Genomic DNA, 17,726 nt, shown 5'->3' on the forward strand with positions numbered 1-17,726 from the left:
GAGTAGTCTTCTCAAAGTGTATGACAATTTTTATTCCAATAACTCGAGCCTTATAATAAATGAGTCGGGTTCATAACCGCGGAGCCCACTGAAAAATTTTAGATCAGTGTCAGAAGCTGAGCAACTGTACACCTACCCCTTCCTCAACTGAACAAAAGTTACCTGACCTACCCCTCCCTCAACCGAACAACAGTTACCTGCTAACAAGTTAGGGTTAATGTTGGGTTAGAGGAGGGGTATGAAGGCATTAGTTCAGATTCTGACATTGATTCAAGAATTTCACGAGTAAAGCAACTTCTTGATTTCCACGAATTTGCTTTTAAAAAAAGCGACAACCACTACTATCGATATCAAAAGTATTTAAGTCTCCTAAATGAAAGAAAATGTATTAACACACGAGTGCAGGTTGATGTAAGGTTGATCTCCACAAACATGAAATGCTGAGAAAAACGAAAAACATATCGCGATAACTGGCAGTTTGTATAAGATGATAGCAAGTGATTCCAAAAATGTTCTGCGAGGCGGATATTTTTGTTTGAAAATTTTTAACTAGATCTTATTTTAATTAAGTCTTCTTCCAATTACAGCGATTTGTATGCATCTCCCTACTGAACTATGCCAAACTGATCGGAAATTGCCGAAGAGCTTTTCGCTGTCTTTTCGGATCCGCTTACATTGTCGGAAAAAAAACTAATTCGAATTTCAATTAGTCCTGCACGTGGAAGAGTTTGCGAACTACAAGAAATTTCAGCATTTTATCAGCCATTTAGGAGCAAGGAAACATGTCACATCCACGTCCCCGCTACTTTGGTTAACCTGTGTTCTGTCAAGGCAGCTGGCGTGTGTTTCTGTGAGGTTATTGACGGCGAGTGGTTTGAGTTCCACGTCAAGGGTTGATCGATGTCATTTCATCATGAACTTTAGAAGGTAAATTGCTACCGTGTAAACAACTTTTTCATCGAAACACAGTGTTTTGATTCGTTACCCTTGAAAATCAAATTAAATGGTTAAACGTACGTTTCAAGGAAAGCATGTTACTAACTATCACTTCATTGTAAGACACATCCTTTTCGACAGCCGCCATGTACCTCGTTGAACCACGCGACAATCACAGCAGCAGCGGGAAATACGTAGTTTACTATCTGTCCATTTACCGCTTATTTGCTCATTTACACTTTAAATTTGTAGACTTACTTGATAACATATACTGTTATTCATGCTAGCCGTATAATGTTGTACCATTGCTAAAGCTTGTTTTGAATGGTCCTCTTATAATCCCAACAACCTACCCTGGTAAAAAAAAAGGTTGTAGTATCGTTACTTAAAACTTTTTAATTAGATTCCTTTTAATGATACCCATGGTTTTGCTCCAATCTTTCACACTGAGGCTGCAGCAAGGATAATTTCTTGTTATATCGGGTTTTGAGTGATATTGGTCAACCCTTTATACCCTAACATCAATCTGTATATTCTCCATACTGTTCTCCGTACACTTCTTAAGGCGCTGACAAGGAGAATTTGTAAAACAATCAAGAGCTCCTTAAGTTGGTGATCATTTCCTTCATTCTCGTGACCTTAGTGTGTGATTCAGGGGAGACTTTGCAAAGAGAATTTAGATGCTAGTCACTCTTAGGGGAGTCAGGGTTAACACATGTTGGATTTCGCTTGACAAGAGATTTGGGTCCAATTCCAGGCCGTCATGTTGTGTTCGTAGGAATGGCATTTAACTCCCACAATCCACTTTACATAGGAGTGTAAGTCGGTAGACGAGATACTTTGTGGTAACCTGCCATGAAGTAACATCCTACTCAAGAAGTAGTGACATCCTTAGTCACGCCGGAATTATCTCCAGCACCTAAGGACTGGAGCTGATAAGGGAAGATTCCAACAATTTTTTAAATTAAAAAGCAAAAATGTAGATCACATTTTTTGAAAGTCATTTTTCGAAAATATAGACAACTGGCGCAAGTTCTTAGATTAAAAAGAAAATTCTAAAGAATTTGTTTAAAACATTACGATTTAATACATTTTTTTTTTGGATTAATTTCACGTGTCTTGGCCTCCATACCCTACGTGAATCAATCTACATCTTCTCCCCTTGATCCATCGAAACCTTTTCTAGTTTTCTTTAACATGTTAAGTGTTACAGTAACTCACTGTATAGATCAGCTGGCTTTTATGTGAAACATTTGTCAGAAAAGTCTCCTTCTGCCTTCAAACGTCAGACAATATCGTTGTCAAAAATGTGGACTACAATAACTTTTTCTTCCTATTGGGGGAGCATCAAAAGCGCAAAAAAGTCTTGACATCAAGAAAAGACAGAGTTGAAGGAAATATGTTTTAAGGTTGACGATTCAGCTTTGTTGTAAATCAACTCATTTAAGCTGGAGTATTTAATAGAAAAACTCAGGCCTTTTATGGCTAAAACCGATCTCGGTAGGCTTCCAAAAATCGCGGTCTTTGTTCTAATATTTTTTAGCAACCTTTTTCATCCGTTTACATCCCAAGAGCATTCAGTTTTTCTTTGTTGAAAAATGGAGCTAAAAGATTTTTATTTCTTTTCTTTTTTTTTAAATATTCACAACTTTTCCACGTACTAGTATACATATATTATGTAGTTATTCAGTGTTACCAGAAGCTTGCAAAAATAATGTTATTCTTTAACTTTTTCAGTATTTCAATCGAGAAAATGAACAAGAACGCAATATCTATCGCCTAGAAGATTAATATGGACTTTAAAAAAACTAAAAACGGTTGAAAACGATAATTTTAAGAAAAACTTTATTTATGTAAAATTAAATTTTGCTTCATGATTTGAGGTATTGTTGACTGGCACAAGGAGTGATCGCTCGTTGAGGCCTGAATTAGTAGTTTTGACCTGTGAGCTCTGCATGCATCAAATACCTCAGTCCCTGAATACAAGAAGAAAAAGCTAAAATTTAACTGTCTTTTTCGACGATAAAAGCATTAAAATTTCACGAATATTTATCTGCGATCGTGCAGAGTTTATCGGTATATCCCGGTTAGTACGTGTACGTTACACTAATTGGGGGAAGTTAGATGAATATTGAATATAATACTAATTATATGCCTGTAAAATAATCAGATTAGAGTGACGTCCGTATTCTTGGAGCAACCCACACGTAATCATTATGGATCGATGTAAGCAAGGCGTATGGTCAATTTTATTTCTTTATTCATCGTTTTTTTTTTTGTCTGTTTCTTACAGACTGCAGGTCTTTGATGCTTCACGCACGACTTAAAAAAGAAAAACAGTGATCAAAGGGAAAGACAATATTTATTGAGAGGTACTAAAGATGCAGTCCGCTTTTCTCAAGAATACACATGAGTCAGAGCTAAGATTAATTTGCTAAAAACAAAGATGGGAAACCGAACATAAGCGAATCTTATTTCCCGACCTGTTATTTCAACTTAAAAGAAAACATTTTCTTTTCTTTTTTCATTTTAAGGGCTGTTCAAAAGTTTTAAATTTCCTGCCAATATACGTGAATTCTTTAAGTAACATCTGTTCAACTGTGGCGAATTTTCCCGCCAAAAGATTTGGAAAAAATTTGGTGCTCAATACGTATGCGCCGATTTTCTTTCTTTTTTTTCCTTTTTTTTTTTAATGTTGTAGATGAATTTACGAATAAACTTAACATTTAACAACTTACTGTATTATTGTCAATGAATCAGTGGTCCGTGTAATATTTAATTGTCGTTCAATATATACTCAGTGAACCACACTTGTTTCATGACGCAAATTCATTTATTTGGTTCAAAATCTTGACGGTTATAAGTATTTAACTGAATAAATTAAAAAGGTGTTTTGAAAAATGTTTCGTATGTATATATCTGAAAGTTGACAAATCAATAAGACATAACTTTTCTGTGACTCTGAGTTTCACGCCTAAGCGATCATCAAACAGATTTTAATCTGTTTAAAATGTGAAATTAATTTTAAGATATTACCGCAAGGATAGACTATAATCAAGATTTATTTATATATATTTATAAAATAATTCAAATAGTACGGGCGCTCTGATTGGCCATAAAACCATTTTACATGAGCGTATGTAAACACGGTTTTCGTTCCTCTTTCATTAGTTATTTTATAGAAGAAATGTAAAATGGTTTCCGTGTTTACATAGCCTGATGAAAACACTTGGGAGGTTGGGAGAACACTCGATAAGCTGGAAACTACTCCGCTTCGCGTCGTGGTTTCCTACGCTTATCTCATGTTCTCCCAGCCTCCCGTGTGTTTACATTAGGCTATGTAAACACGGAAACCATTTTACATTTCTTCAATATACGAAAATTTCTTTAAAAAAGACTGGGAACAATTTGCACAGCGTTTCCCCTGGCAACTATATCGGCAAAAATTTAAACAGGTCAACTTTTAAAGTTTTCCTCCAAAACTTATTTAAACAGTGTCTTGGGCGAGAAAGTTAAAAAAAGGAATAATGATTAAAGAAAAAACTAAGACCCATTTTCCCCGAGTGTGCCTATCTTTTTTCTAAATAATTTAAACATTTTTCGCACGAGACGCTGTCTAACAACAGTCTTGAACGAATAAGCCGTGACCTTGGCAATGATATAGATGATCCAGTAATTTCTCATTAAAATTTTATTTTTTTATTTTTTTGCCATGATAATGCTTTAAGACCGACCCAAACAGTTTTTCTTTTTATAATCCTATGATTTGCCATGATGTCTTTTTTTCAGGATGAAAGATCTTTAAAGCAGTTATCAAATGCAACACAGAACAGAAGATGAAGAGCGTCAAAAAAGTTATCTCATATTTGGAAATGAATTTAGAGGCAATTTTTTTGGAACATTTGGAACTGTATATTGGAGGCAATTTTTTCTATCAAAAAAATTTTTCACAATTTTTTCAATTATAATAATAAATAGTTTTTGTGCTGTTTTAGCTACAAGAGCTTTGTTTCGTATACTAAAACAAAGAAATAATATTTTTAAATTCAAAGCTTATTGGTAATCTGAAAACTTTGGTTATGGCTACAAAGGCTAAGAAATTCAATTTAATCTCGCGCTCTTGATTGAAAATTATCTTATTTTGTATCAAGTGCTGTGTCGCTTTTTAAACCTACAAATTCGTTAGACGTCAAAACCACCAAGTTTGGACGAATTTTTTTAACTGTTTTCCTGTGTTACACCGAATAACAGCGAGCATAATAGGACTTCCTTCCACCTCAAGAGCAAATTAACTACGTTACATTATAAAACCAAATGCCTGGGACGTAAATTAACTTTAACGATTGTTTTGTCGAATCGAAGTTCACTAAAAAGTTTTGCCAACATTAACGTTCATGTTCTAACTAAGGAAACACCGTTACACAAACCATTGAAAAGAACACGCGAAAAAGAGGTAACGTATTTCTAAAAAATGGCCCATTTTGGAAGAATAACCTTTTCGATACACTCATTAAAATCACGACGCTTACATATGCTGCTTTCGCTTTCACTGGAGAAAAAAGTTTGATGATTCTGTTTCAACAAACTATCAGAAACCCCACCCATACTCTTTGATGACGAGTTAATAACCAACTCAGGGTAATGATAATTGCTCAACAATTATTTCCACACAAGCATTCATCGTTGATTAATTTCTTTTCAGGAATAAAATCTAGATTTCTTCGAAGTAAAACAAAAGCAATAAACGGTTTGTACGTTATGATTTGACAAATGAGCATATTTAAAAACCTATTCGTCCAATCTGATGTCTATTTTTCTACGTGTTTGGGAAAAATTGGGAAATGTAGCCATCTCGAATGATCAAAAATCTGTATTTTCTCGTTACTACCACAAAGATCCATTCAATTTGGTTTGTGTAACGGTACATTTTTAGTAGAGAGGGACTGTATTTTTTTATATGTTATCGTGACCAGCCATTAAGGGTTTAAAACAGATGGTTTCCAAGACTACAGGAGGACATTGGTTTAACAAGGTCTCAATTAAAAAGGAAAAAGAAGTTAAACAACAAAGCTTAAGGATCTTGACACAGTGTATAATTTCTTGAAGAAACCTTAGAGTCGGTCACGACTTTAAAGGCAATGTCCTCCTGCAGTCTGCAATCTGCAATCTTAACCCTTTCTCAGTTGATGTGACAAAATAGTAATTACAATTTTTAAAATGGCACCGTGTTGGTTTCTGTTTCGGTTTTGATGAAGAAATTATTTTTTGTTTAGCAAAGTTAACTCATTCATTCGACTTGTTTGGGTCTGCTGAACAGTTTGTACCATCACAAATTAATCCAAAAATGGTGGCCATATGAACCGAACAATTCTAACCATTTCAAGGCACAAGTCAAATTGGGAAGATTTAGGTCTTCTTACGGAAATAAGAAATCTTGATAGTCACCATTTTTGCTACTCTTACTCAATAATTTAAGGTTCCTATCTTTGTAGTATCCTCTTGAAATTTGTGATTCCTCTTGATTCCTTGCCCCAATTCTTTATTTTTCCATCAGCTAACAACCTTCCCCCTCCTGAAATATGAATTGTAAAATTGGATGAGGGACTGATAACTGTTTGAAAGATGAGTTTATGTGAGATAGCAGTGCTTACGAGGATTATTGATGTAGAGAACAGTTCTATTTATTTGTTCTGAGAAATACTAAAGGGATTTGAAAAAGCGGTTTAAAAAATCCCCGTGGCGTATTCAATCTAGCTTCAATAACATTTTATTGCAGTGATATTTGATAAAAAGACGGCGTTGAATCCTATCAAAATTTGTCTCGTGCTCCGTCAGGAACGCAAGACAGTATTATTTAACTGCTGTACCGACGCAAGAGTCACTAAGACGAACCAACGAACACGTGTTATTCATTCGTTAAACGAATAATTTGCAACTCGTTCGTATTTCTAAGAGTTCACGGCGATACTTTTCAAAGGAAAACCCACCTTCTGTTGAGGAACGCTTTCACTGCTTTTCAGTACAGTTCAAGGTGTCTTATTCCATCCAAAGTTCTACTTCATCTTCATCACAAGAGATGCCATGTCCTCACTCTTTGGCAAAAAGCGTAGTTTGCTGAAAATTTTAAATTTTTGATGAATATGGATTAACCAAATCAGCCAATGATCAGCTGATACATCATAAATTTGGCACAGAGGTAAGTTTGCATGCTCAACCATCTCATAAAGACTAAAGGGGGTAAGTTTTCTAAAGAAACTGTGGCGCTGTGTCAGTGAGAGTATAACAGGGTAATTTAGTATTATCAACTGAGTTTATAACGTAAATTGGCCACCGTCAAGAGTTTCAAAGCCGACGCTGTGAGCTTTTGCCCTTAGTCAGAGCGATAAAGAATCGAGAAGAAAGAAAATTGTTTCTAACAGATCCGCATGTAAAAACAAGAAACAGTTAATATGAAATACTGCTTTTCTTTTGGTAAGGGTAAGAAACGAAAAGAAGACAACATTGTTATTTTCTTCTAAAGAGAAAGTATAATGGAATGAATGAGTTCTCATTCTCCCCCGAGAGAGAGAGACTTTGCAATCTAAGGGATAATATTCCCTAAGGAGAAACGAAAATGGATAAAAGGCCCCGTGCCATTTTAGTCAGGATCATCAAATAACAAGTGTTCTCAAAGTTGTTTTTTATTTGATAATCGGAGAGTACCGGAAAAAAAAACATTGTTTCACAGCGAAAGCACCTCAAATAAATACATTCCTACATATTTATACCAAATAATTTTTATAAATCTATTATTCATTAACAACTTTGTATTATGTACGAAATTAAGTTATCAAACTAATTAAAGAAAATAAGAAAATGATAGAGTTGGGGGCTTGAAAGAAATTACATGGAATAAAAGGTTTGCTTATTCTCCCACAACTGAAGAGATTTTATGTGACAAGTAAGGGAAATGACACTTAGTGTCACTAGTTCTTGTGTAAAATCATATTTTCACTTTCAAAAAGGGTGATAATTTCTTCAACAAAAAGCATGGGATTTTCCAATTATATTATCATTTGAAACGCTGTAAAGCTTGCATAGTAAGTGTATTCAAAATTTATAAAACGAGTTTTGCACAATGTCTCCTTCCGATGACGAAAATTATTGGTCAAATTGAAAAGTCCTTTCGATAACAAGATCCAAGTTTTATTGTCCCTTGAAGATTAGAGACCGAACGTTTTAAGAGACTTTTGACAGCTGAGCAAAAAAGAGTAGAGGCTTGTTTCACTTGAAGCATTGACATGAAAACATGTCATGGTGATAATCTTATTTGATCTGACTCTTTGATCTGACTTTTTTTAGACTTCTACGCAGTCATTCGTATTCAAGGACTTTCTTGTGGTAGAAAAGTAGATAACTGAAATAAAAAACAACAAAAAACAACAAAATGGTTTAAACGTATATCACATTTTATCATTATTTTAAAAGTAACGAAAAATGTTGACACCAAATCGAAAATTTTCCATTTGATATGCGTGGCGGTGTCTGAATGTTGCACCATTCACCGTTCCGAAAACCAAAACCAAAGTAATTACAACTACCCATCAGAAAATAAAGTTGATGTCATCTTAAGAGAACTCAAAGTGGACACAGGCAACCTGCTTGAAGCGCGGGAAAACACGAGTGAACAAGTTGGGGCTGGCTTAAGTCTTGCATTCAATTGGCTGAGATAGTGGCGCGAGTTTGGTAGACCAATTACAGAGCGAAGTAAAACGAAAGCAATCCAGATCACTTTCGCTAAACTGAAAACTTCGCATGCTCTAGAGAGAGCGAAGAGCCTCATATCTTACCCTTCGCTCTGAAGTACGTCATCCAACGTAGCTTTCGTGATCCATGCATCGTCGCATTTAAACCACTAAGAAAAAAATGTTAGCAAAAAAAGATAATTGTCAAACCAAGAAAGTGGATTACACAGACTGAAATTGAAAAGGTTTTAAGTTTAAGTTGCAGCAGAATTGGGCACAAAAACTTTGGAAGCCGGTCGGTTAAAGAGTAAGTACCAAACGATATTCCACTTCTGCCTCTCCCTTATTATGCGAAAAATTAACAGAAAATAAAGGAACGACCAGGCCCTGGTTGTTCAAAGGTTGGATAACGCTATCCATTGGATAAATCGCTATCTGGTGGACAACGCTATACGTTTTGCTATCACTTATCCGCCGGATAGCGTTATCCAACCTTTATACAACTGGGCCAAGTGGTTTGAGTCTCCTTAAGGCCGAAGGTGACTTTTTGAGATTTTAGTCCTTCGGATGAAAAACTGCTGAGACTACTCATGGATTCTTTGAAAACCATGACCTTTGTTATGCCCCATCAAATAACGAACACTTTTTTCAAAAAGATCTTTTGTAAAAAAAAAAATCGATCTACCCGACATGATCTGAATAACAAGGAGGTGAGAGTCTAGATGAATTTAACCTTTTACATGTACAAATAAGAAAGAGATTTTGAGAGGATTCAAACGTTTACAGTCGTAAATACACGGTGGGGACTATGCTTCTTTCTAACCCAGCATTCATGAAACGCATTTAGAGCAATTTTCGATTGACGGTCGTAAATCCAAAACCAAGATAATCTCAACAGCCAATTAGAAAAAGGAAAATTCGTTTAGGGCCAATGAGAACTCAGAGTAAGAACAAGCAAACTGTCCAAAGCGCGGAAAACGCGGGCGACCAACTCGTGATTGGTTTCATTTCACCATCCGATTGGTTGAGAGTGGAGCGAGTTTTCTGAACCAATCACAGAGCGAAGCAAAAGCAAACCAATGCAATCTCGGATTACTAAGTTACGATTGAAAATTATTGTAAAACACCTAGAGGCAATTAAGCTACAGACCTGCTGCTGTTGACGAATGAAACACGTATAGTGACCAACTTCTAATGTACCACTGTGGTTCACGACAGCAAATAAAGTATACCTGAGGAAAACCGACAAGTAGAAATACCACAGCATTACCAGGGGGAAACTTACAAAGACCTTATCCAAGGAATACAACAGTAACATTATAAAGCATATCACACTGATTTATTTAATTGTTCGTTATCTCTTTAATATTTACATGTAGTTGAGGCTAAGTTTTTTTGGATCTTTTAGAAATGTCATCTATATGAACTTGGTTAGTCGCGTCAGATACATCCACATGACTCCAAAAATGTGAACGAGAACTTACTTCGCATCACATGGGAAGGTGGGCTGACTGTGATCAACATTACCATTCAATCTTCAAAAAAAATAAATCAATTAGTCAGCCAATCAGTCAATCAAACAAGTAACGAAACAATCGGTCATCAAGTCAGATAGTCAGTCAGTCAGTAATTGGATCAGTCGGTCTGTCAGTCTACCTGTCTGTCAGTATGTCCATCTGTCTGTCTGTATCAGTTGGTATTTGAAATATTTTAATCACATCAGTATGTATTGTTGCAGGGTCACCCACCTTGATGCCATAAATGGAGCCATGTCTAGTTGTTGCGGGAAAGGGATGTACGTTGAAATTTTCTTGGATTTCTTTGAATGTTCAAAACGCTGCAAGCAAACAAACAACATATGACAAATAAGACAGTAAATAAAATTGATTTATGAGAGGTTTGACGACTTTAAGAAGGATGAGAGGTTTGACGACTTTAAGAAGGGAAAAAGCTGATCAGCATTAGGCTTCACCAGGGCTACTTAGAAGAACAGTATACTAGTATTGTATATGTAAGCTTAGAATGCCTAACAGCAGCTAATTTAAAAGCAAAGCCTGGTTTCCGATGCATCAGGTGACTAACTAAATATTATCACTGCTCTTCTTTTATGGATTGCTTGTCCATCAAAGGCAATCCACCAGGATTTTTGCATTCAGTTTCAGTAGAATTTCTTATTAGTTCACCAGTATTAGTCACAGTTCATAGGTTGAAAGATGCACTGTCAGGATAGAGTCTGGCATAAATGCACAAAACAATGGCCCTGTGAGCTGGTGCAATTATTATTGGGTAGCCAATTCTCTCATGCGGGGTCTTTGAGATGGACTTGAAGCATAACCAGTCATGGATGAATTCTACTCTGAAGTTTAAGTCTCAATAGTTGCTATGACAATAATAATCAGTGGCTGATGTTACCTTAAAATGAAAACAAACTACTATAGGCAATTTCTTCATTGTTAACTGCTTGGTAGATTCCTGTATAAAAATAAAAATAATAAAACTATATAAGCATGGCCAGCACAAAAACAAGGTCTGGTATCTGTTGGTTGGGAGTAAAAATGTCCTCTGTATTGGAAAAAGATTCAAGACTAATATCAAAGACTAATATGTCCTCTGTTGTAAGGATAGTGACCTCTGTATTGGAAAGAGATTCAAGACTAATATCAAAGACTAATACACCCTCTATTGTAGGGATAGTCACCTCTGTGTTGCAGTAATTTAAGGTGACTCGCCACCTACCACACATACACACATTGGTGGTTGGGTTGCCATTTTGAGCAATCGCTGTTGGTATTTCTATGCCATGTAGCTTTCCATACACTTACCTGGTATGTCTGGCATTGACTACATTTTATTTTTGCTTCACTACCAAGCCTTTCGGGTCTTGTAAATCTTAAAATGAAAGAACTCATTATGTCACAGGCATGTTACCATTAAATAATGACCATATTGTCAACTGCAGAGAGATCATGACAAACCTTAAGTACTAAAGGTGAGATAAGTGACTTTGCAAGATTAATCCATAAAAAAAGAGTATTTTATATCCATTTACCTTCTCAAGCATTCAATAAGTGATTTGGGAACAAAGCTTTCATCATGATGATTGTTCTCTGGGGCTGGTTGACCATTTTCATCTGCAGAACAATAGTAAATTGACCAAATCAAGCCAGTTTAAACATTTCCCAATGTAACCTGAATACCATGCACCATACTGCTATCAAGATGTTAGTCTAAAGAACTTGGATCAACTAATTATCCCCTTGCTGATATTTTTCTTTGTTCTCATCACTTGTCTGCTTGATATTGTAAAGAGAGATTCTGTCTTGGTCACTTATGGGAGTTAGAGGCATACAAGGTTTTTTTTCGTTTTTAGCAGTTGTCAAATTTTCCTGACAAAGAAGGGGTTGCTGGCACTAAAGAACACCTCTGCTTAGCTCCATCCTTGCCTGAATTTAAAATTTACTCTTAGTTTATGCACTCTCATCTTATGTATGTACAATTTTGTGCTTGACCAACAAATAAGGAAAAAAAAGGATAAAAATTAAACTATAAAATTCTTGATTGTTTAAGCAAGTGATTAAAAGAAATCTATAAAGTTTGAATTTCAAAAGTACAGATATGTCACTTTTACACTACTATTTATCTGATGTTATTGTAATGTACCTGGAGGGGTGGGGTCTGGAGTTGATGCAGCTGATGCACCAGAACTGCTTCTTCCATTACTATGATCAACATTTCCAAGGTCTAGAGAAATATCCCAGAAAGGATCAATGGTGGTTGAAACACACCTATGGGAGAAAAAACTGAATTAATAAAGTCTAAATGAATTCATAACAATTTCACAAGTCTATCACCTGGAAAGCCAAAAAAAATCATATGACCCTTTACCCATGCGATAGAAAGAAAGAGAGCTCTTCAATTTCTTGATCCCTGGATTTGGTAATGACTTACTTGCAAGCTTGACATGTCACATCTGACTGCAGGCCACCAGTAAATATTCTATCAATGATACAGTTACATCTGTTGGGATTATTAGGAACCAAGATGTCCTTGTCTGGTGCATCATCTAAAACAAACAATTTGCATGATTAAAAATTGTTCTTCACTCTATCCACAATAAAGATGATATCTATTGGGGGTATGATGAAAAGCAGTCCTTTTTGTCAACTGACAGAGTAGGTCTTGTAGTTTCCATTTCCTTGAAAATTGGCTCTTTGACTTCTCCTGTTGTAACTTTTTAACTCCCATGAGTGACCGAAACAGAATTTCTCCTTACAATATCAATACAATGTCAACCGGATAAGTGATAACAATAAAGAAAAATATCAATTTGGGGATAATAAGTTAATCCAATACTAACTTCTCTGAACTAACATTATTGTATAGTTGACATTTAGGAGAATTACTAATTTGATCTGGGAGTTAAAGGGTTAAGACTAAGGAAGCCACAAGGCTTGGACAAAATCAAATCTAACAAATTCTGTCTTTTCTTTTAACAGGCCTCACACCTTCTCTTCTTTGGAAGTGGCATAAAATCAGAAAATTGTTTTGTCTAGCTTTTTTAATGGGTGCCTGGAACATCTTCTGTGATACAGGAAGCCACAATCTTGGACAAAATAAAATGGAAAAATTAACTCCCTACTCTTCACTACCAAGAAGACCACACCTTTTTCACCTGATAGGGTTGGGGTGATTGTGGTGTTTCTTTTATTTTGTCTAAGGTTCCACCCCCCCAATGGAAACCCCTCAGCACTGCCAACTGGAAAATCTTGGTGATATAGCAAAGATCTCTATTGATATATCACTCTGATTAGTTAATAGAAAGAGGGGAAAAGAGAGACAAAGAGAGAAAGAAGGCCCTTAAGGATTGACTGTGGGAACAAGACATTTTCTGATATTAAAATGTGTTAGGTTCAATTTTAACACACCTTTACAGTACTGATGAAGGACGTCAAGAGCAGCAATGAAAAACTCATGTGCATCCTGCTGTTCATAACCAGCCAAATGCCGCGCATGAGTCCACACAAGATGCAACAGTTTGAAAGGAGTATGTGGAACTTTTTGCCCTGAATAAAACTGAAAATCAACCAACACAAATTTAGGTAATGAACTGAATCAAGTGCAATCTCTGTAGCCTTCCACCATAATCAAACCAAACCAAACCGAGCCAGTTGCTAACCACTTTGATCTCCCAAATAATTCTAAGCAACATAAGGCATTCTGCAGCCTTCCCCTAAATCTCAGCAGTTCAGAAAACTGCAAAACTTGGGACAAAAATTTATCTTGGAAATCAGCACTCTTTAACCTGTGGTATCAATAAACAGTGTTCTCAAGGGAGAATGGGTCAAATTGAGCAGATTTGGTAGTGCACTGGTGCAACAGGAAAAACCTGGTATCTCTTCTATTGCACAGAATAGTTATCACTTTTATTGATACTGCTATATCTATCACAATCTTTAATGAACTAAATTTTAAAATGTGATCAGGTTACTCTGAGGGAAAGATTAACCCTCGATTTTGCCTTGCCTCTATTGAGTGACCTTGTAGCTCAGTTGGCAGTAGCACCAAACTAGTACAGGTAGCTGTGAGGTACAAGTTCAAATATCGTCAAAGCCTGAATTTTTCTTTTCTGCAATTGCTTAAATAGCAGCACACCTGCCTGTCACACTGTATTATTAAATAATATTCATCACAAGATTTTTTAAAAACACAAATACCTCTTGAAAGACTGAGCCAACTTCGCATACAATACACTGGTCTTTGTCTCCTGCACAGACGTGTTGATCAGACAAGAAATAGTCTCTTAGCAATGGAGTATGAGTCAATGCTTGGACAATGCAGTTCATGAAGCAAGTATTTCCAAGGTTTATAAGTCCTCTAAGACCTACAACAAAAGAAAATTTTACCATCTGAAAGTTAATTCACCCAAGTGATCAATATACAATTCTATGTTAAATGGTTCTGAGAATTTGGTGTTATATCAAGACCATTTTAGATATCTTAATTTTCATAACTATCTACTTGACGATGAACTCAGTAAGTAAGGAGAAATGGTAAACTGATCACTCCAGGAAAATGTATGCCTGTATTCCAGTACATTTACTTGGTAAATGATTGAAATTGATCTCTGCAGTATCACTATGATACATCAAAAGATGTTTACCAGTTACCTATGAATGAATTTGTTTCAAGCTTTATTCTTTTCTTGTTTTCTCTGAGCAGTTGTAGTTCAGCTTTAGTTGGTTCCCATGGAACATACTTACTGAGACTATGTCCAGCTGAAATAAAAGAATCAGAAGGAAAGAAATACAGGTCAAAAACAGATAACGCTGTTCACACAAAACAATAGAATAGCTCATTTTACAGTTGTGTACTTAGTTGCCAAGCCTTTGATTTGGAGTGAGGCTGAAGGTGACCAGTATCTAGTTAGCATAATAACAAAGTAATTTACATTTGAAAAGCAGCAAGGTTTGTATCATAACAAGGTCACCCTTGACCTCACTTACTATGTTCAAAGGCTTGGCAACCAAGCATGTAACTTTAAAATGTACTATTTCATGATATTAGGTCTTTCAAGCCATGTAGCCCATAATACAGAGCATATCACATGTTCCAATCAAGCCCTCACTGGAAAGCCAACTCATTTCAAGTAACCTCCTACAGTTTCCAAGTTTTCTGATATAATTTTTCAATTTGGTTTTTTTCTCATGTGTAGAGATAGACACTGTGACAGTCTAGTGTGAACTGCATGGCACCATTAAATAACAAGGAATCAATGTTTTTAGTATTGAGCAATGCTAGAAACAAGATTTTATACATGTAATTAACACACCAGGCTTTGGCCAGTTTAAGGAATTCAACTGTACCAATTTTTGCACTGAGGTCAAGATTTTATTTACCCAAATGAATGCTCATACTTTGAATTTGCATTTATATTGTGTAATTCACATGAAATGTCACCTTCACTATGTAAAACCAAAATAAAAAAGAAAGCTTGCATGTGAAGTGTATTTGAAAGTCAGCCAGTGCTGTGTACTTTGATGAAGTGTTTAAATAGCAAGATCAAGGAAAGCTTGGACTGACTTTTGAGAAAATGTGAGGAAGTAATGAGAGAAATAAACTAGCAAAAAGGAGAAGGGGAAAATGGTAAACTTAATCCATTGTTCAACATTAATAGTTGTAATTTAGGACAAAAGAAGGGCATACACATGAAAATCGTGAGGACTTGAATTGTTTATTTTTGTCTGTAACTCAATCACCTGAATATAAAGAAACCATGACAAGCGCGAGAAACCTGTCAAACAATAATAGAGAATTCAGCTGGTGTAACAACTGGATTCTCATTTAGCAAGCGACAAGTCCGCCATGCAATATTGGAACAGCTTATCATTTGTCAGTGAAAAGGAAACAGTAGATATTGTGTGAGAGATGCTTTGTGATGAATATATCACAACACCTAAAATATGGCTACCCAAATTGAAGTGAACTATGATCCTTTATGAACAACCAAATTGCAATCAACAGAAAGCCTCTTCCCCTCAGAAACTTCACAAGGTCAAGGTCACCTCAATATCGACAATGAGTTCTAAGTATAATTTTAGTTCAGAATTTTTTCATCCATGATAAGGCAGATCCTGATGTGTAACGATCATATGACATCTTAGCTTTGATAAAATCTATAATTAGCTTACTCGTATTTTCCTTCTATCCTAATCTAGTGAGTTGAAAGAACTTCATGTCCTCTATACAGTCTAAATGTTAGCCTCGTGTTATTGGATGAGAAGTCGGGAAAAACTTCCTTAGTTTGTATATTTTTGCAACTCTGTTTTTAAAACCGCTTTAAAATCCACAACTTTTGGTTGTAATTACAAAATCAATAGAAACAGTATAAAATTTGGATGGTTCTGTCAAAGTTGTACAAGTAAACAAAGCGACATGGAGCTGAAGTACGACGTCTTGACAATAATTGCATACGGATTCGTGTTTATTCGCGATCGCGAGCATGATAGTTCAATTTTGAGCAACCACTGTTATTGCCACAGCACTGCCTAACATGACAGGTCTTGACCAAGTAACGGCATGCAAAATTAACAAAATATGGAAATTTGTAAAGATGTAGAGTCTTTTAACTGCATGTTAAAGTACATTGATGAATCTCTCTTCCCATGAACTCCGACGAGCGTTCACCACTAAACACATCTTCGATCCCTTCGCCAAGCTGGGATATAAAATCCACAGAATCTAGCACGCAATAAAAACAGATTTCTCCTGAGCTATGGTTAGCTCTTACCTAAGGTTTTCCAAGCTCTGCTGGTTTGCTCGACACGAATCTTCTCCAAATCCAGATCGTATACATTGTCTCTGCACACGAAGCAGTAGATTACGCCATGAGTCAGATCCAGAGCTGGAAACAGCAAAACAAATGTAATAAATGAGAATGCTGCAAATGATTGAACAGAGTACCAAAGTATTATTTTTTTCGTTCCGCGTTCCCTACCTAAAGAATGACCGGTGGATTTTGCGTGATGGTGAATGTGCCGGTTTCCGGTATAGCAACCAAAATATACGCACAAAAGACAGGAATGGAGACGACTTGAATATGTTCCACATTCGTGACAGTGACACAAGCTTGCCTGAGAGAAGGAAAATTGAAAATATGAAAATAAAGACGACAGATGCACTTTAGGACCAGCCTACTTCTATTACGGAAATTTACCAGCATGTGTACCTTTCGTTTCCTTGCCTCGCGAGAACCGCAGCAGACGAAATGCGCGTGGACTTTACGAAAGACTTTGAAGCCATCAGCCTTTTTAAAGTCTTTCAGGTGTGGGCAGGAGCACATCCTGCGTTTCTGAGTGGAACGAATCCGGAGATCAATCATAGACACTAGGGTAAAATGCTACATCTAACCTCAAAAACATTCCCTACTGAAGAAAGGAACATGTGCGATATGCGCAGAAAACAAACCAGCGGCGCATATCTAAGAGCCTCGAAGGGTAATCCGCAAATGTGATTGGACAAAAGGTACAAAAGATCGCCATATTTGGATGATATATTGACCGCGAATTT

General features: G+C 36.1%; 1 protein-coding gene and 1 long non-coding RNA gene across 2 annotated transcripts; one reads left to right on the forward strand and one right to left on the reverse strand.

The window, feature by feature from the left end:
* Positions 1 to 795: 795 nt before the first annotated feature.
* LOC149038382 (uncharacterized) lies at positions 796 to 4,857 on the forward strand. Its single transcript, XR_016180477.1, has 3 exons — positions 796 to 927; positions 3,230 to 3,308; positions 4,726 to 4,857. It is a non-coding gene; the product is annotated as an uncharacterized LOC149038382 (long non-coding RNA).
* Positions 4,858 to 7,598: 2,741 nt separating this feature from the next.
* On the reverse strand, positions 7,599 to 17,625 carry LOC113667757 (ubiquitin carboxyl-terminal hydrolase 22). Its single transcript, XM_089185025.1, has 16 exons — positions 17,386 to 17,625; positions 17,155 to 17,290; positions 16,948 to 17,061; positions 14,828 to 14,935; positions 14,375 to 14,541; positions 13,586 to 13,733; positions 12,609 to 12,723; positions 12,321 to 12,445; positions 11,710 to 11,791; positions 11,483 to 11,549; positions 11,073 to 11,132; positions 10,409 to 10,497; positions 10,145 to 10,195; positions 9,811 to 9,892; positions 8,766 to 8,830; positions 7,599 to 8,332 (listed from the first exon to the last, which is right to left on the reverse strand). The coding sequence occupies exons 1-16, from the start codon at positions 17,536 to 17,538 to the stop codon at positions 8,290 to 8,292; spliced, it is 1,605 nt and encodes a 534-aa protein (XP_089041151.1). The 5' UTR covers positions 17,539 to 17,625; the 3' UTR covers positions 7,599 to 8,289.
* Between the last annotated feature and the right edge of the window lie 101 nt (positions 17,626 to 17,726).

Source organism: Pocillopora damicornis, chromosome 10, assembly GCF_964200805.1.
Source record: "Pocillopora damicornis chromosome 10, jaPocDami1.2, whole genome shotgun sequence".
Lineage (NCBI taxonomy): Eukaryota > Metazoa > Cnidaria > Anthozoa > Scleractinia > Pocilloporidae > Pocillopora > Pocillopora damicornis.